This window comes from Patella vulgata, chromosome 5 (genome assembly GCF_932274485.2).
Source record: "Patella vulgata chromosome 5, xgPatVulg1.2, whole genome shotgun sequence".
Lineage (NCBI taxonomy): Eukaryota > Metazoa > Mollusca > Gastropoda > Patellidae > Patella > Patella vulgata.
In genome coordinates, this window is record NC_065883.2 from 26,994,854 (window position 1) to 27,015,835 (window position 20,982).

Sequence of the window (20,982 nt, forward strand, 5' to 3'; positions counted from 1 at the left end):
AGTTGAAATAATAAAGTTTAGCAAAATGGACACATCTAACAGAAGAACATAGTGGAATTTGGCCATTAACCTATATTTGGATTTTGTCCGGGCTGCGACGTTGTTCATTTTACATTATGTCCACTCCGATAGATCGCCAATCAACCCATGACACTCCTATCATAATTAAAGTAAATGTGTTTGTTTATTCCAGCAATGTATTACTTTTAATTTATTAATGAGCCATATATAAGTTGTATTGTTAAATCAAGAATGCTCGACTTAATCTAATCCCACGGTTAAGTTGAGTAACAAATCGCGGTCTTTTATAATGATTAACTGTAAATCCCCTGTGTGATATATTATTGATAATCATATTACATATATACCTCTATATAGTCTATATATCCAGCGATCAACTCTAACCGTAAACCATTGACTTCATTTGTATACGGTTTCCATTAACAACCAACGACGCTTTGTAGTGGTATACTAGTATACATTTATTACCTGGTAGTTCTTAATAATCTCGTGTATTCGGTACTTATTAGATATACTTAGAGACACGAGACAGGTCAACTGAACAACTAACGGTAGATTAAAAGGCTACTCTGTGAATTTAAAGAGACAATTATTGTGTTGGTGACGAGCTATTATGACTTCCCTACAGTTGTTTAGAAATCACGAACATGAACCTCAGGTGCCAGATGAATGGGGAACGGGAAAAGGAAAGGGGGAGACAGATATCTGGTTACCAAAAGCTCCATCATGGCACCAAACGTAAGTACCATAACCCACCAATGTAACGTTATATGCATAAAATGTTTCAATGGCATTGAACTGGAAATATACAGGGAGCCACGGTGGCTAAGTGGGTAAGACACTGGCTCGCTAGCCTGGAGGTCGAGTGTTCGATCCCTGCTTTGGTACAGAACAGTAAGACGTAAACATCTTTCCAGTCATTCTTCATTCTTTTTTTTCAAGCAATGATACAACTGAAGATGCTAGTGCATGCAATAAGGTGGACAAGTGCCGTTGTTTTTAAATAAGATCGTTTGATTTTTTAAAATAAATCTTAACTCGTTCATTGTTATCTGCATTTTATCATTTTTATTATAGTATAATATGCCAGTTTCAGAGTTCTGGTCTAAAAATATGCAAAGATACTATTTTTTGGCAGATCGTGTGGAATGGCACTTGTCCACCTTATTGCATTAGCATCCTAAATTATAAAATAAAATAGGACATTTATATTATATACTTCAATAACAACAACTTAAAATACAATAACTGTATTTCATATAATTATTGTGTCCTCTGTATTTTATATGCAACCTGTGCAAACGCTTGAATTTCTCATCTAATCTATAAACTAAAAATAAGTATAAATAGATGATGTTAGAATCCTGTAAATAATTGGGTTGTAGTGAACGTGTTTTTTTGGCATACAAATAACATTTTGTTGCGCCACAAGAACATTTAAGTTAGGTTTAGTCTAAAGAGATCCGAGTAGGGAAAGCTGAACCTATGACGAATATTTGTATGTAAAATACATAACTTTCTATTACTGCTCGTACAGAAATTCGGAACTTTAATTACCTTTAATCTCTGAGACAATTTCTTTTTAAGCGTGTTGATATTGTCTCGTTTCTTTATTGACGAACCCAGTGAGTTCCAATCTCGAATTGTCGATAGAAAAAAAAACTTTCTACAGTACGGTGGAGGAACGTCACCGCTATTTCTTAAGTAGCTACCACTCTACCAGTATTGTTTTCACAGCTATGGGTGACAACTAGTGGTGAGCTCCATCCCATTTTCAAAATTTCGGCTTCCAAATTAAGCTTGATTAGCTGTCATGCAGAAGAAAATCAATTGTGCACAAATAATCCAAGTAATCCAGATTAATGTCAATATGCCATTCACCACCTCCCGCAAACCCTTGCCTATATGCCTAAAAAAGCAAACATTGCTGTTGGTTATCATGACATATACATACTAAAGATTTATAGGCGTCTTTTTGTTAAAAAAAATATATATTGAACAAACAGACTGTGATCATTTTATGAGCTGATAAAGGCAATGACATATTAATTTTCACGTACATATATAAGTAAATTATATTTTATATCAGTATGTAAACAATCCTGTGATTTAAATGATAGTCAAGTGAAAATGAACAGTTATTATAATATGTCAACAAGTTTTACCTACAGGTGTCAAACTTTAAAAAGCTTTTGTCTTTATCACACACGGTGGTAGTGTACAAATATATTAATCACGTTTATATATATTAAACGCACAGTTAGAAACCAAATCGTATAATGATTATAGTCATAAACACCCAACTATTAAAGCGTGGTATTTTGATAGGAGACAAACGGGGCCATGTTTTTTGATTTGTTTCCGAACTTGCCAGATCATCTTTAGAATTTTCAAACGTATTAAAAAGATTGTCTTGGCCCATGTATGAAGAAACGTATCATATGCAGTCGTGGGATTGAGTTATTGCTCTTGGTACCAAAGCTTTTTTCTTCTACTGAGATTTCTTTACTATCTTTAAGATAATCCGTAAAATTGCAACTACATTTACAGACAAGAAAGAGTCTGTTTAGGCGTATATTTCGTTATCCGGCAACATATAGATTATCTATTACATGTTGTATAGACAAGTATGGCGTTACACTCCATTTCATTTTCATTTTAATTTTATAATCAACGAATTAAAGGCGCGGTTCCTTTTTTATTTCAGAGATGTACCAGTTAAACAGTTTTATGATTTGACACAGCTAAAACGTAGCAATGTTCGAGACAATGATCAGCTGTAAGTACTTATGTGATCATCATTTTCATACAAAAGACCATAATATTCGTTTTAAATTTGTTAAACAGGGTCGACAGTTTTTATCATATTGTTAAACAATAAATGTTGTCCCACTCTCTATGGTTCATCTAAAGAAAAAGGTTGATATCATTATGGAGAAATTAAAACAATTTTGATAGGATACACGTTATGTATAACTCTAATTTATTTATCTTTCAGATTACCAAGACCAGAAGCTTCCGATATGGGGTAAGTTTAGACTATATCTATACGATATATACTCTATTTATCCAAGACAGAGCTTGTCATTTAATAGTCCGCGGGGTTTGGGTGGTCGAGTGGTCGAATGCGTGCGGTCTAGATCATAAGGTCAGTCAATGAGTCAAGTGGCCTTGGCATTGTTTCAATCACAATCTTGTAAGTCACCTATGAGTTTTCTATACGAGCCCCCGGTTTCCTCCAACTGTTAAAGATCCCTTACGCGCAAGCGAATTATCGAAATACGAATGTACCATATTATATTGTTCCCTAAATGACTTAGCTTGTGTCGAGTAGACTATAACCCCCATTTTCTCCCTCTCTCTCGTAATCCTCATTCTGGCCTTGACTAAGAAAAATCAATAAATGAAAAAGAAAATAACCTTAATCTAAATCTACCAAACATGTTTTTAATTTACAGAAGTATACTCATCAACAAGTCTTTTCCTGCTGAACATCCTTATGACTCACATATATCCAGATTTGCTGTTTTCCCAACATTTGCCTCACCCCAAGATCCACATAGAGGTGTCCCATCACTGACTAAACAACCGTTACATGCTGAAACACCTGCTAATTCTTATGATGTACAGATCCTACATAAAACAAAGGGTAAGCCATCGTTAGATTTTGTTAGAGGGATAGGTGGGTGGAGATGGTAGTGGGGAAATGAAATGAAATAGGGTTTAACGTCCTACTGTTCTGCTCTGAACTGGGCTAATGAAGACGGGGATACGCCATAGTGTGCTATGAGGGAAATTTTGCCCGGACAGCGGCACTACGGCCTACTCTTATATCGAATTCCAACTGTCAAGGGATCTTTTACGTGCACGCCAATGTGTACACGGAACCTCGGTTTTTCGTCCCATCCGAACGACTAGACAGCTGTCCTTGTCAGTCCCTCCGTCCGGCATCACTGACAAGGGGGAACCACGCCGGATAATCTGGATGAACTTTCTCGGCCAATGCAGGGATCGAACAGCCAACCTCCAGGCTAGCGAGCCAGCGTCTTACCCACTTTGCCACCGTGACCCACGTGATGGTAGTGGAAGATGAACTTCCAACGCCACTGGACCAAAGGAAATACATGTAGCAGGATTATTGGCAATATTGGCAAAAATTTCGTTTTAGTCTCTCAATTAAACCAGATACCAGAAGATATTATTAATCAACAATAAACAAATATGTACTTAACTCCATCCACCCTTATATCTAATCCGGAAATACACAGGTCACAATTCTGTGATTACAATTACTGATTATTACTGAGTGACTATTCGACCAGGCTTCTATAATCTTTATCAGCCCAATCCCGAAAAAGAATCCTTTTGTTTGTGTACATTGTTAGCCTACTGTAAAGACCAATGCAAAGAATTTGTCACCTCCCTGAAATTTTGAATAACACTGACCTGTTATTTTCGTACCTTGTGAGTGGTTGTAAAGAACATAGTTTATCTCCTAAATCTATAATTTGTGACAAGAGACCAAACAAGATTATCTTCATGTCGTTACATTTCGCTACAATTGTGTACATTTACAAATAGTTGTTTAACACTCCCAAATTTTCCATTCATCGATACACAATTAATCCCACCCTCTTGTTCTATTTATGCAAAAAGTACCTATATGGGGAATTAAAATCATTTGTATAAAAAAGCAGTCTGAAAACGTTAGCCCCGGAATGGTATATTACACGCAGTGTATTCAGGCAGTTATTAAATTACATGAGCCTATATATAAAGGAACAAAAGTGGTTTAAGGGGATAGCATATAAAGCACACATATTAATTCAAAGAACACATATTTCATATTCTCCAGGTTCTGGAATCCGGCATGAAGTTTTGATTTTACCACCAGAATCAGAGAAGAAACCGTTAGTGTGGAATGGTGAAAATCATTTTGATCAGGTGAGTGTCAATGTTATGCAAAATGGTGAATAAAAATATTGCAAATTTGCCTTGACAGCGGTGATTCCGCCTACTTTTCACTAAATTCCCCCCACTGGGGCCGAATCCGGACCATCTCTGTTAGTGAACCAGCACCTTATTCGCTGAGCCAACACGGCTTCAATCATAAGAATACAATTTAGAAAATGGATTCCATTTTTTCAAAATCCGTGAAACTTTTATTGAATAAAAATGGTCCTCACCTAGAGATTACTGAGACGGATAGTATGTCCGCGATTACTATCATTGAAGATCTTTGTAATTGAAACTTCCGGCGATTCACGGAGGAAGGGGGGGGGGGGTATTTTACAGTCTGAACCTTTAATGATGGACGGTATACACTGTACTTAAAATTTTGATGAACTCTTATATTACAGGTTGTGAAGACGCATGGGAACAGACAAACATTTTATCCTATACCCCAAAAATCTATAGCTCCTAATCCACAACAACGACCAATAGAACATCAGATTTCAGAACGTACGGCCGACACGATGCGAAATGTCGAAAGGTCTCAGTGGTTGACAACAAAGCAGTTGGATTATACGGGAATGGGACCCAGCAACACGGTTAAATTAGATAATCTTGATGAGAAAAGGGAGCATTTTACCAATACAGGCGAAATAGACGACAAATTGGTGAGAATGGACTGTATGAATTATTTATAATAGCTTGATACCGGACATCATATCAATTCATTTAGACGACTCTGAATTTTATTTCTAGTACTGAATAAAAGAAATTAATTTTTAAAAAGATTTATTATCAAAGATTAGTTGATATCTATTTTATTTTTTATATTCAGTATCCCCATTTTGCGAATACTTTTGACCCACCAAGACCAGTGGAAGGAAGAATTTCCAGAGTAAATTTGTCACAGACGAAACCAGGACAAGCAGATTCCAACAAACCACCATCATACGAAAGGTAAAGAAAGTATCTTGTAGATGTGTTAAACCTTCAGATCAACATTCCCATATATTCTCTGTTATATTATATGTTTTCATTACGATACGTTTGTTTGAATAGACTCGTTTTAGCTCGTCCAGCTGAGATTTAATTTACTTGTACCCCTGTCTGGATTAGTTGAAGTTTCTCTTCGTGCCACGTCCTATAGGGAATCAGTTGAGAATACTGACTAGCTACCTTTGGTTTTGACAAGGAAGCATTGTGGTCGCAAACATAGAATTTCAACCCAGGATGCTTTTGCTTTAAGCAATGTCATATAACCTGGTAACGTAGTAAACGTGATATTTACGTCAAAAAGCTTTTTTATTTAATTTTGTAGAATGATGACCGAACATGAAAAAGAAGAGAAAAGATTATGGAATGGAACAGAGTATGTCAACCTTCCTGATCTATCTAAAGATCCAAGTGCAGATACAAGATGGCGGGAAGTTGATCAGGCCTCTAGAACAGAACGCATGATTAGTCAATTACAAAAGGCTGCTGGTGACAAGCCACGGATTGATGCTCCATACCCACCCACTGGTCCACCTCCAGAGAAAGGGGATAGTTATCTGAAAGTTTCGAAGTCTGGAAGAGATGAACGAATCCAGGAAATGGAGGCCCAAAATAGATGGAATGTCCTCGAATCCCAAACTCCGCGACATGACTTGAACTCTTTACACTACAAGTACGGTCATTTGAAAGATAAAGAACTTCCTTCAACTTTCTATGATCATGAAAGCAAATATAACGAAGAACGTGCAGATATGTACAAAACGTCTTTCGATCCACATAAGCTAACTTATTCGATGAACAAAGATGAAATAACTGGATCAGTCATAACAAACACTAGCAGATCGCATGAAGATGCGCTCTATTTACCGACCAAAATAAGCCGAGATAACAACATTTTGTTGAAAAGAAGTAAAACCTTCTGTGGTAACACACAGAGTATGAGTGGTGACATTCAAACCCCACGTCAAGTGTCTGTTCCTTACCAAGAACTCCGGCACCAGCAACAGGCTCAACTGCAACCCCTTCCACAGACTGCCAGGCCGTTGGTTCAAGAGAAAGAATTTGTCCTTCAAGAGACTACAATGGGAGAGAGCTACAACACTCCAAAGTTTTTACAAGAAAATAAAACACTTCCTTATTCGAGAAACGAACCTCTCAATATAATGTCCGAAGAGAATCAAAACCTTCGAAGAGTGCGATCAAGATCTGTGCCCAGGGCCAGTAAAAGTGTACAATTTTCAGACAAGGTTACCGTTGCTCAGTTGAACTCCGATGAACCAATAAGGGTCAATACAATAAATTTACGTGGACTAACAGATGACGAAAAGTCTGAACTCGCCCGATTAAAAAAGATCAACGTGAACACAACGCAGTATATGAGTAACCAAGCTGAATGGAAGAAGGAAAATGAATCTGGTGTTGAAGGCAGATTACAAGCAAACCAACCTGAATTTACAGGATATCAGCCATCTTTCTTAGCATCAGCGTCTGCAATACCAAAAATAAACAATGAGAAAACAACAGAAATTATCACCCGAAGTCCATCGACTTCCCGCCGGCCAAGACCTTTAGTTCGAACTCTTATGAACGAAGCTAGTGACGAACTACAATTAAGTCAAAGTGGGCCAGAAACAACTAAAAGCTTACTCTTACGACAGCAACCTGCTACTCCTGGAAGCGAGTACAAAAATGAGTTCAACGGCGCATCTAACGGCATAGTACCAACAAGTCTACGAGGTTCTTCAAGCTTTAGGTCATCTTATCACAGCGAGTTTCCAATCTATCATGATATGACCTTTAAATCGGACCCACGCTTTGAATGGACATCCGCATCAGGAACACCTCGACCACAAACAGCCCTACTTCAGATTCAAGACAGTTTTTCTAAATCGGACATCAAAAATAAATTCAACCGCGAATTTCCCGAAAAAGCACCAGAGATACGAGATCATAATATAATACAAGGTAAAAGACACGTATTTAATGGTGTACATGGGCAATTGATCCATGGATAATGCTTGGATGTTTCATTTATTTATTTCCTGATTAACAATCCTCGACAGGATGAACTGTTCCATCAAGCTTCTATTATTCTATATTGCTTGAGGTATATTGACCGGTTCGTCTTGGTCCATAAAGTTAAAATTCACTACTGTTATGTGTTTTTATGTTCCGAGGACAGAAAGAAAATTTAAGCTTACCTACACCGCATCAGTATTATTTGTAAATGAATTCCGTCATATTTATTATTATTACTATCATGCTCACTGTTTGTTTATTTATTCATGTCAAACTATTAGTTCATAATCTGAGTGCGAACATTTTGTTGAACGAAAAAAAAAGTTAAATGTTTAAATGTTTTGCTTTTGGTGTTGTTGTTATATACATTATCTGTGTGGCAAAACAAATGGGTGCTTTACATTTGAATAAACTGGGGATACATTAAAAACTGGGTTCAATATCGGTTCTAGCCGAGAGAGTGGTGTAAGACGAAGGGCCTGGAAAAGTCTTTTGCATGGTTTGAAAAAACTGAGGTCCACGCTTAACTCATGGAAATCGATAGACGGAAAGGCATACTGCATCAGTATACCCATCTGTATTAGCCTGGTTGGTGCAGAAAAGTGGGTTGTTAAACCCCATTTCATTATATTCATAAGGGAGCAATAAGACATGGTGTAAAAAAAACGAAAAAAAAAAACCTTAAATAAAGTCCGTAAATTTTTTCAAAGAATTTATGTCTTATTGAACACGAATATCGAAATATTAACAAGTATAATGTGATAGGCTAATGGACCCTGTAGCCAATGACTGTCCATACTTCTAATCAGCGACTTTAGCCTATATTCTTGGAAAATAACTTATCTTCGATTTTGCGTTTACCGCCAATTCGACTTATATTTCAAAATAATATTACACACATGTAATAACAAATACCTGTATTAATATGTGTCTATTATAGGATAGATCATAACAAGACATATAAAATCAACAAAACACCGACTGGGAAACGGTGGGGTCCAAGCTTACACAGTCTAAGAAATCCTTCACATTTGACAATTTAGCTAATGTTTTAATCTTTTTACCCCATAAATTATAAAGAGATTAATATTACTTTAACGATCGCAGATTGATCAAAAGCCCAGCCGGTTAGTGAACCAACTTATTTAGAGTTACCTCCCTTCCAATAAATTCAATTCTTTTCCCACTCGGCGAATACCTCTTTTGACGAATTGTTTCTGGTCGTTAAGATGTTCCGTGTAAGGCCTACACAATGGCGTGCACGTAAAACATCCCCTGACAGATGGAATTCAATATAAGTGTGGGACGTTAAACCCAATTTCTTTTCTTTTCCGGTTGGTTTCAGAAAGGCAAGACCCTAAATAGAAAATAGAATTCCGTTCATTCGTTCTTTACAGATAATCGTGTCCTGTGTATTTCCAGTTAAACTTTACAGATCGGAATAGGTCTCAATATCCCGTTTAACTGTACAGGAAAATCTCATCAAATCGATTTTGGGGATTATCTAGTTTAGGATATAAAAATTGGCCAATTTCACTCTAGATAGAAATACTTTGATCATTAAAATAAACCCACCAATACGAGAGACGTAATTACAAGTTACAGGGGAAAAAAGAATGAAATGGGGTTGAACGTATTACTTTCCCGGATAAATAAAATTGGCCTAAGAAGACGGGCATATATACACCATGCAGTGAGTGTTCTATGAGGAAAAATTTTCCTGGGCAGAGGGGCTACTCTTATTTCGATTTTCAACTGTTAGTGAATCTTTCACATGTTGCCAAACATCCAAACAACTAGATGTTTTCCTTGGAGTAGTCTGTTAAGCTACATAGTTTGTTTGGTTTTTTTAAACAGGCAATTAATTTTTCAAATTATGATTCTTAAATCACAATTAGCTTGTTTCCAGACGCATTTGGCACTAAAAGTTAGCATAGAAAAATGGCATCTAGATTCTAGGCCGATTCTCTAACCATAGAATATATTAGATCTCTTGTTTACATAGTTGGTATAAACATTTGCATATTTGGGTAAATGAACCAATCAATTAATTAATACCTTGTTGTCAAAGATATTAAAGACCCGAACTCGCTCTGGCTGGGTAGAACCTATGGCATTTTTAGGAAGACCCATATAACGTTTTTAGGGGTTTTAGGGGTTAATTGTGTCGCGCTTTGAGCACAAACTTAGTTTGTGGATATAGCGCATTATAAATATGCACATTATTAGGTTATGTCTAAAAATTAAGGCTACCTGCAGATTTGGAAACAGGGCTAGTGATAACCCTTACCTACAATCACATGCCCTAACCCTATTTACATCTCGGCAACCATGACAAAACCTGCAGTTGGCTTTAATTTTTCAGACTTTGCCCTGGCAAAGACGCATTATCTGTTCATTAGACATGCCTGAATATGAAACCCATTCTTTTCAAAATATCTGTATTTAAAATCCTATTCTAATTCAACCAGTATTTGCCAGGCAAGATACGCTCACATTTTCCAAGAGATGGACAGAGAACAAGCTAAAAAAAAGGTAATTTTTCGTACAATCAGGGGGTATATTCCAGGAAGTCATGGTCTGAAATGCACAAATATTTGGGATATAAAGATACATTTTAAGTTTCAACAAAATCGGCTAAAAATTGTGACTTCTAGAGGGTCCATAACCTTGGTATTACCATGGACCTTATAATACATATTATAAGGTCCATGGTATTCCATTTTTTTTACACTATTTGCATTGAAGAAAATTGTGACGTCTAGCGGGTCCACAAGATAAAAATGCGATTTTCTGAACAATCAGGGGCCATAATCCAGAAGTTACGTTTGGATATGCGCGATTATCGAAAGGAACCAAGATCTTCGGGTTAGAAACATTTATTTCAAGTTTCATCAAAATCGGACCATAACACAATTGTGACTTCTAGAGGGTGCACAATTTTGTCTGACAGTTTTTGGTCCGATTTTCACGAAATTCGAACTCCGCTAACATTATGGAGTAATGGTGATATGATCGAACGGTGTTTTAAACATACATTATGCAAGAGCTCAAATCTGCATATTGCAGGAACCAAGATTTCAAGTTTTGTCAAAATCGGGTAAATATTGTGACCTGTAGAATGTGGACGGATGCATACTACGTCCACATGAAAATGTGGGCATATAAAAACAACTCCAGGGTAATAGCATGTAAAATATACATTTATTATAAAAAATGTGTTGAAATTGTGTAATAAATTTGTGACATAAAAACAAATACAAAGAATGTGATTTTAGCTTGAAGGACACATCACCATCTCAAATATTGTTTTTTGAAAATCTAATATGGCACGAAAACTTTATTTTCAAATTTGTAAGTTAGAAAAAATTGCATCATTTAATTGATGAATGCATCACTACAAGCAAAAGCCATGGACAGGCTCTGTGGTTTAATTGGTAAAATATCTTAAAAGAAATACGAAATTAAAGATGTGAAGGCAATAAAAAATTAAGATAAAATCAAAAGAAAAAAAGATATTACAATTTAAACAAATCATTGTTCAAAGCTTTGATAATGAATGAAATTTCATGCAGTAAACATCAATTAATAAATAACGCCAAGAACATATCAGAACAAAAGAATATTTTTAAGATAAATCTCTGTATCTATATTTAACTATAATTATTTAGTATAAATCTATTGTTTTGTTTAATATTGCTACAATATAACTGCATAGTTTCTTTTAGTTAAAAGAGAGAATTCGCAAACTGAAACATTGAATCGCAGATTCAAAACATTGAAAACAAAATCAGTAAAATAAATGGGCTATAACCACATTGAACAGCAAAATAATTACTTTTAAAAACCATGCAACTTAAATTTTCATAATATCGAAAAAGACAATAAAGAAAGGCACTGATAATCAGTAACATTACAATGCAAGTATAAAGGTTAGCAGTACATGAAAGGCATTACAAACAAACAACATTCTTTACCGGTACTTTAAAAGCTTCACACAAAATATACTTCTTTTATAAAAATGAAAGATTACAAGGCACTATTCTCTTGGACTGGCAAATTAATGATGTAATATACTGCTCCTAGTACGTTAATTCTACTTGCGGGGAAAAAAAAAAAAGAATTATAGAAAAAAGAAAAACAAGATTTAAAGAAATAAAAATTTGTTGATATTGCCATTATTAGATTAAAAATAATATCACAACTATAATGTATTTGCACAACTTTGATTACTGGTCATTTAATAGTAAAATCTATTTACACTAGTATGGTTTAGTTCATGTGGCTCTTTACTTTTAAAACATGCAGTAGACATTGATATGTAAAAACAAAACACAACACAACACAGTTACAGCCTTGGGCTTAACCTGTTTTTTTTAAAAAAAAAATAATATATATATATATTGCTTATGGTAGATAACTTTAAGTCGAAACCCAGATGTACGAAATCCAAAGTGCTAAATTCTGTTATGTAAATTCTCAATAGGTACGAAAAAGTATTTGAGTTTTTTGGGGTCTGAGGGTTCCATGCCTTAACAAATTTGTAAAATATTGTAGTTTTTCTTGTGTTACAGAACTGTTATTATGTGGTTGGATGCAATAATTAATAAATAAGCAAATGTTAAATTATTCAGGTCTTGATTTTCTTATTTCCATTTTAACGACAAAATAATTTTTCTCTATGATTCAGGGCAATTGCAAAGAAAACAACTTTTTAACAATAATAATAACGAGACATGTTTCACAGTTTAAAACAACGTTTTGGGTTTTATGTACAGATAATATTAATATATCTACACTAGTATATATAGGTTCTACCTACTATTTACATTATATATATGGTTAAAATATATATTTGTATAAAAACATTTAAAGAGTAGTTCTAACTTCTGGTAGAAAAGAGAAAGAGAAAATAGACAGAAACAAATCTACAAATAAATACTAAAAGATCAGGGGGAGATGTTCGTTTACTATCTTGAGAGGTTTCAGTGTTTTCATCGGTAGTAGGTGTACATTAATTAAGATTTTCTAGTCAAACCTAATGTTGGAATGTTAACTAATATTAGAAGTGACTGTACGACTTGTCTCCGAATGAGGTCTAAATTCAAATGAATAAGTTCGATTTAAAGACAGCTCTGACCATTTAAAGGTGAGATTTTCTTTTTCTAAATATATCAGTCAAATGACTATGTTAGAATATAGAAACCTCTGGCCATTTAAAGGGGCAGATTTTCTTTAAAACCGTTAGAATAAAGAAACCATTGACCACCATTGAAAGGTCAGTTTTTCTTTTTCTAAATGCATCAGTCAAATGAATTCCAACCACTACCTAGCCATTAAAATAAATATCTATCTTGTAAAGAATATACATCTTTTCTTCGTTGAGTGGGCAATAATTAATACAACAATTACCATTACACATACACAACATCATTACTATAGGCCTGGTTGTTTACATGGTAACTATGGATACATGATAGTATATTACTTGATTATATGGTATAAAATGTTTTAAGTCTATAGCAGTTAGTACATTTCTTGCAAAAATATAACCAGCACACTTCTAGATAAGGCACACACATTTTGGCAGGTATTTGTGTAGCTGTATGATTCTAGTATAACTTTATATTCCTATGTACAGTTTTAGTTTACAATTCCTCTTGAAGGTACGCTCCTTGTGGTGTCAAGATTCTTGATTCTTCACCTCTCAAAACCAGACATCGAAACCTCAGATGATTCCATAATATTGACACACTGAAGACGACGTCCCGTCTCCATGCATAGACTAATCTCAAATTTGACGGACACATCCCTCTCACTATTTTAAATAGTTTCGCTGAACACGTAGTTTAGAAATCACCATATACATTGTACATGAGCGATTTGTAAAGAGCACTTTTAGGAAAATAATTACAGGTTTAACACATTCTTAAATACCACGACACACTTCATTTACACTGAGCCCACTTTGGTAAGATTCTTCGCCTTGCATTTGTGAACCAGTAATTGATCTGGTTAATTGTGAGTCCTGTTTGTTTGATTAGCATGGCTTTTTCATCATCATTAGGATAAGGGTTGTCTTTGTGATTTCGTAACCAGTCTAACATCATTGCTACAGCCTGAAACAAGGTTAGAAACATTAGTAAAAACTTAAGTGAATAAAAATTTTCACATATGGAATTATAGTTGATTAAAGTTGCAACTCTACATGTGTTGGGTCTTAAAGACAATTTTTTAAATCATTAGTTTGGGTAGTAATGATTATTCTTAGTGGGTTATCAAACATTTTTTTCCTTCACTTATAAAAACAACAAATTATTGTCTTGTGTTTTTGTCAGAGAATTTCATGTTTTTCTAGGTTGCAGTATTACCAAAGTATGCAAACTTTGGCTCAATTTGTCAACTTTGAGAGAACTTTAGAATCCAAATCTAAGTTTCTGTGTGTTTTAATTATTGAATGTCTTCTCTCACAATAAAGTGATATCACAGACTGTATGTTGACTATACAATTTTAGACAATAGGTGCACAATGTGAACAGGGAGAATTTTTGTCCAAACAGCATTTTTTTGGAAACCAATGTCACATGAAGTACAAGTCAGATTTTCTGTGACACCCCTGCATCCATTACTTCCAGGCTTAAACTAGCCTGAAAATTTATTGTTGGCTACTGGTGGGATTTGAACCTAGGATTCTAGTGGAGCTCAGAACACTAAGTGTTTGAACGAGGCCAACCAGGCATAATCATTGAAGACGGAATATATTTGTACATACCTCTTTAGGAAGACTTGGATGTTTCTTAGACTCAGCTTTGTTAATTAAACCTGATGAATTACTATATGTACTACCACTATCACTCATTTGTTTCATCATTTCATACTGTGATGGTCCCATACCAGGCATACCCAATACTTTACCCATACCAGGTGATACATAACCAGGATGTTGCTGAAAAAATACATATAGTATTAAATAATCTGCTTATCTTTTTGTATGCCTTTAATCTATAGATTTTATTACTACATGTACATGACCAAACTTTGTTAACTACATGTACCATACTTGTACTTCGGATTTCTTGTTTCAGTCAAATTAGCAAAATCTGGCCAAGAAATTTACATGTCGGTTTTCCGTCCCATCCGAAAGAATAGATGCTGCTCCTTGCCAGGTCCTCCATCCTGCACCACTGACAAGTGGAAACCAGGCCAGACAATTCATTTAAAGGTTTATTCATGTAAAAATTGTACATATCCAAAGTCGTCCAAGCAGTCCGCAAATGTTGACGCATCTTGAATCTTTAGGTACACTGTATGTAAAACGCAAAATCTTTATACTGTATAATATCTTTGACACATAGAAAATATTCTTTGAATCAGAAATTGTTTTAATAGAATTCTTCATTTCACTAGTCTGAACAATGCATGTAAACTTTCGTGGTCAGAGTAAGGGCTGCTTTATTTCACTAATTTGAGTAATGTATACAAATTTCAAACATATCTGATGATAAGTTTTGGTTTTAGACGGCAATACTATATACCGGAAAACAACCAGAAAAAACAATGTTATACTGAATACCACTAAATACCGGAAAACACCCTAAATAAGTAACAAAGAGACAGGTCCTCTGTTTGCGGATAGTTAGGGTTATCGTTAGGGCTAGGGTTAGGTTTTTCCAGTGTTTTCCAGAGGACCAGCGGTGGGTTAGGTTTTTCCGGTGTTTTCCAGAGGACCAGGCTCCAAGTTAACTATTTAGGATGTTTTCCAGTATTTAGGATGTTTTCCGGTATTTAGTGTGTTTCACGTATTTAGTGTTTTTCCGTATTCAGTATAACATGGTGTTTTCCGGTATATAGTATAGCCCGTTTTAGAAATACAATGGGCTTCCTTGTCTCACAAAAATAACATGCATAAATTTTATGAATATTGCACGATAAAAGTAACCTTGAATTTCATTGTTCACAAGAAATTCTGGATGAAATATTGGCCGAGGTGACATCAAAATACCTCATTTTCAAGTGGGCGCATAAAAACAATATATGACTGGTAGAGATTTGAGAGGAGATTCCAGGACTAAATACAATTAATGACAACATATCTAGAAAAAACATCTCACAGTAAAAATGACATATCCTTCATACAGTCTTTGTGTGTACATGTACATATCATAATTTAGAGATATGCATCATAAAGCAACCTAAATTCAAGCAAACTTTAGTTTACATAATCTGAAATATTTTGTTTTCAAGTGTTTATTTACTGCATAAAATAACATAACAGAATAATGGCTGAAATGTGTACCACAAAATGGAAAACACAAATTTAAAAAATCTTGATTATAGCTACACTATTTGTATTCAAAATTTAACAGCATAATTTTTTATTATTATACTGGCTAAAAGTTCTTTATTCTAGAAATGGATGCTTATAATTATATTGATAATGATCAATGTTAAGGAATTGAACAAATTTATCACTAGTGATTTGTGTTGTGATGGCACTCATGTAATATTAGTCATTTATTCTATAAAATTGATATCTACACTTGCAGTGTGAGAAAAGCTGCATCTAGATGGATGAAATTATTGAATTTTCCACTGGCCTAGTTCCATACTTAAAATGTCAAGACTTTGTATGAGTCAACTGCACTATTTAGCAAACAGCCTGATACCTAGCTTAGCGAAATCGTTTTACTTCAACGATATAATTTACATTTTTACTGCCTCACCAGAACATAATGCATTCACAGTAGCAGTCAAATTGAGCTTAATGGGGTTTTCTAAAGATTTTCTTGTGGGAGAAATTCTCTGATTGCTGCCAAGCTTGGAAATGTACAAGTCTACGATTGAATCACATAAATCATATAATTTATCATTTCAGCTTAGTTTTGGGAAAAAAAATCTATGAAATATATTGGTTAAAATTTTCCAATATTTGTCGAGCCATTTAATGGTGGGAGAGAGTTGAAGAGAAAAAATTAAATGTCAGCGTTGAACAATTATGCTTAAAGCAATCACATTTTTGTTGAATGTCGACATTTTAGTTCTATGTAAGAATTAAATGTAAGTAACAAAATTGCTTTAAGGCGGTACTTATGTGGTGACCTTCGTTTGACCTACAGGGCTGGTTTCCACACGCCTAGTAAAGGTAAACCTATACACTGATATTTGATTTTAACATACAGGTAAAAAGGAGACATTATTCTGGCAGAGGTAGAGGTCGCAGGTAATTAACCAATCAGTAAATGGATCCGCATGTTACACCACTAGTCTGTTATAAGCATACAGACAACAAGTTTACATTCAGTCTATAAAACCCACCCTACTTAACACATAATTATCTCAATTAGATAACCACAAAAAATCTCATTAAATCGGTAACAATTGATAACTGGTGACAACTGAAAAATGGCAAATATTTCAGCTACAATGTAAATGTAGCTTTCAAAGACCTGTCATAATAGTCAGGCTGAAATTCATTCCCTTCAGTCACAAATAAATTTTCTTACCATATTAGGATCCATCATATATTTGGGTTCTTTGACCATAGGTGGTACACCAGACAGGACTCCACCAGGTGGTCCTCCCATCATACCACTCATATCTCCACCAGGTGGCAGCATCATAGGGTTACCATCATTTGGACTAGGTTGACCAGGCTGTAAAAATAATTAAATTGAACTATTAATCTTGATATCAAATATTGTTAATAGTCATTTTGGTCAACTAATTCATTTTCTGGAGAATGGGAATACACATATCCAGTTTCTATACAGAAATATAGGTACATTTAGTAAAATACATGTACTTACAACAGTATTCCGCACAGCTCTATCAAACTTTTCACAGAATTCCTCTATGGCACTAAGCGACTTGGAGGTGGGTTTTGTGTGTTTATCCTGATCTTGCCTCATTCGAATTTTCTCTATAAAATTACACAAAAATGAGTTCTATTAATTTAAATTCACACAATAATAGTATCCATTTTATTTGTTCATTGAAAATGAAATTTAATTGCTTTTTACTGCTCTTTTTCAACAAAAAAATGTTGCAAATTACAATTACTAACTCATGCATCAGAAACTAACTGCATAACATACATGCAAGTAAATAATGCATATCATTGTGAAGGATGACTTCAGAATTCAATGATCACATTACATCTCATCAATAAGATAAAACAATTACTCACCTATTATACACTGATGTGCATAACGCAAAGCATCCATGATCACACTTTCCACTGCATAGTTGCCTTGATAATTTCCAGTTGGAGGATTCCGTTGTAGAAAGTTTTGTAACAGTTTGTCGAAATCAGCCGGTAAATTGCTGATGAGCTGGTAAGGGAAATTCGGAGAACTAAAATTCATGTCAGCTATAATTAAATCCCTTAATAACGGGAAGAGCGGATGAGATCGGAAGGCATTAGATCTATCTGTAATAAGATGTTGAATAAAGGATTGTTGTGATGCTAACATCGGTGGACGATTCGGTGATCCTGTCTTACAACTAGTACAATTTGGTATTGTGCATGGTTGCATATGTGGTACTCCTCCCGGTGTCATAGACTGTGGTGGCATAGCTTGAGCACCATGTGGCATCGTTTGGCCACCAGCACCAGCCATTCCTCCCATATGTTGAACACCCAAGGGTGTCTTATTGGACATCTGCATCTGTTGCATTTGCATATTTTGAGGGGTTTGTGGTGCTCCCATCCACTGATTACCTTGTCCCATATTAGATTGATTCACATTATTAGAATAAATAGGGGTAGCCATAGAACCTTGTTGTCGATTTTGACAATATGGCGCTTGATCGAATTGTTGTTGTTGTGAAGACATATTTTGATATTGTCCTGGCATAGAGTTTGTATTTGCGTTCATCATATGTGGATTAACACACGGACTGGGATAATTTGCACTCTGATTGTAGTTTTGGCCCATTTGGTTTGACAACATAGCATTAGCACCTTGGTTCATACCCGGCATAGAACAACTGTTGTTATAACCTTGTGACGTAGAAGACGCTATATCGGACGGTTGATTTTTATACATTTCGTTGTCCTGAAGACCAGCCATCACAGCTTTCATTTGATCAGTCATACCACCGTTATTATAATTTGCCTGGTAATTACCAGAGGAATAATCTCCCGTTTCTATTCGCATCATATTCTGATTATTGTCCATATAATACATATTGTCTGCATTTTTACCAGAATAATCAAATGTTTGCATAGACGATTGTGTACGACTAGACCCATTCCCTGTTTGACTAACACTACAACTACTTCTTTGATGATCATAGGGAAGGGGTTGTTGACCAGGATTAGGCACAGTGTATGGAGCAATCTCAGGCTTCACATTTGATAAACGCGGTAACATTTTTGATTGCATAGGTTTCTGAGAATTGTCTCTAAACTCTTGCTCCAGGTCATAACTTGCACAATCAGCTGGTGCATCATAGCCTTGAGCATAATTTTGCATTTGACTAGTATCCTGGCAGTCTGGACTACCTTGTGGAGAGCCTTCTGCAAAATGAACAGACTTTTGTTGCTGTTGTTGTTGCATACCACTTTGTTGTCTACAGGTTTGAGATGACTGAGAGCCCACAGACATGGCAGATAGATTTGACGTCGAATCAGATCTTTTCATGTTGTACATGGATGGTTGTTCTGTCATGGAAGACAAGGTATATCCGGAAGCAGCAGTAGAAGTTGGCTGACCTCGGTTAACCGAGTCTGATGAGTAATAGCCATGGTCTAACGGTGAGTCAACCTTGGAGTATTGGGAGGCTGCTGCTGGATCATTATTGTAACCTTGCATGTTCTGCTGTTGCATCCATCTCTGTTGTTGGAAAGTTTGAACATTAACAACAGGAGGTGCTGGTTTACCAAGACGTTGAAAGCCTTGTTGGGAGTTAGTGACTTGCTTCTGTGGTGCTGGACATGCTGGTCGTGGAGAAGTGATCTGACACGTCTGCCCATAGTGCAATGTACCGGGTTGTTTACTGGTGGGAGATTGAGGTGGAACCTGTGCCTTTTTAGTTGCTATTTGCTGTTGACTACAGGATGATAGCGGTGATGGTGAATAGCATCTTTTAGTAGCAACCTGTCCCTGACTGTAGGAAACTGACGTGGTTGAGTGTGTTCCTGTGGGCAGACTAGGTGATGGTAAAATTTGTGATGCTGAATGGGGTCTTTTTGGTGTCGGTGGGGTTTGGGGCATCTTGAAAACTTGATTAACAGATGACTGAGATGAACAGGATTTGGCCGGACTGTTCTGTTCTGAGGTAGACATATGAAACCGTTTACTGGCAGGACTACTAGAGGCTGACGAAGTTATTGTAGAAGTGGTGTTTGGTATAGAAACTGGAATTGATTTATTAGGTGTATTTTGTTCTAGAGGTTTGATTCCTGTAACTGAACCAGAATCACTGCCTGGTCCAGATGGAAGATTCACAATTTTATGATTAGAAAATGCAGGGGTATAAAGACCAGTTGTTAAAGCTTCTGGTGTCATGTAGGTTTGTGGGTCCATATCATCTTGTTCCATTAAAAATTCCACAAAATCCAGTTCCATTCCTTCCTTCATCCCAATATCCTCACAGATTTCATCTAAAAGCTCGTTGGGTAAACGATCGTCATCCATTTGAACCGGACCGGGTGATACAGGTGAATCTGAGTCAAAGCCGTTTGGTTCAAAAGAGAGGCCATTGCTGACACAAACTGGAGGACTAGAAACTGGATCACGGTATTCTGTCAACTAAAAAATAATAAAGAAAAGTTATTAAATCTGGTGTAAAAAAAAAAAAAAAAAAATCTGACATGTTAATACCCCAATGTCTCAGTTATTGATTCAAAACAATCTTCATCATATTAGTTTTAAAACTTACCAAAGAAAATTGTTTTTAGTTTAGAAAAAAAATTGAAATTAGAACATTTGGAAATGCAATCAGAATTTTGTTGAACTAAAGTCTTCAATTTTATCATGGACACTATTCTAA

General features: G+C 35.5%; 2 protein-coding genes across 3 annotated transcripts in view; one reads left to right on the top strand and one right to left on the bottom strand.

Moving 5' to 3' along the window:
- The first annotated feature begins 495 nt into the window (after nt 1-495).
- On the top strand, nt 496-8,281 carry LOC126822486 (uncharacterized). The gene is made up of 8 exons (XM_050551417.2): nt 496-759; nt 2,729-2,800; nt 3,020-3,049; nt 3,480-3,670; nt 4,877-4,965; nt 5,382-5,642; nt 5,810-5,931; nt 6,293-8,281. Exons 1-8 carry the CDS (start codon nt 635-637, stop codon nt 7,980-7,982), a joined length of 2,580 nt encoding a protein of 859 aa, XP_050407374.1. The 5' UTR covers nt 496-634; the 3' UTR covers nt 7,983-8,281.
- Nucleotides 8,282-11,171: 2,890 nt separating this feature from the next.
- LOC126822485 (protein split ends) overlaps nt 11,172-20,982 on the bottom strand; it is a 30,045-nt gene continuing 20,234 nt past the window's right edge. For both annotated transcript variants that reach the window (XM_050551413.2, XM_050551415.2), the window contains 5 exons: nt 18,173-20,741; nt 17,793-17,905; nt 17,490-17,639; nt 14,759-14,932; nt 11,172-14,105 (listed from right to left, as the gene is read on the bottom strand). In XM_050551413.2, coding sequence (XP_050407370.1) covers nt 13,935-14,105; nt 14,759-14,932; nt 17,490-17,639; nt 17,793-17,905; nt 18,173-20,741 — 3,177 coding nt within the window. In that variant the 3' untranslated portion in view covers nt 11,172-13,934. The remainder of the gene's footprint in view (nt 14,106-14,758; nt 14,933-17,489; nt 17,640-17,792; nt 17,906-18,172; nt 20,742-20,982) is intronic.

Bases quoted from the DNA above. Each gene is read 5' to 3' on its own strand.
- LOC126822486 (XM_050551417.2), top strand. From the start codon at position 635: ATGACTTCCCTACAGTTGTTTAGAAATCACGAACATGAACCTCAGGTG. The intron at 760-2,728 runs GTAAGTACCATA...TTTTTATTTCAG, and splicing joins GCTCCATCATGGCACCAAAC to AGATGTACCAGTTAAACAGT. The intron at 4,966-5,381 runs GTGAGTGTCAAT...CTTATATTACAG, and splicing joins GTGAAAATCATTTTGATCAG to GTTGTGAAGACGCATGGGAA.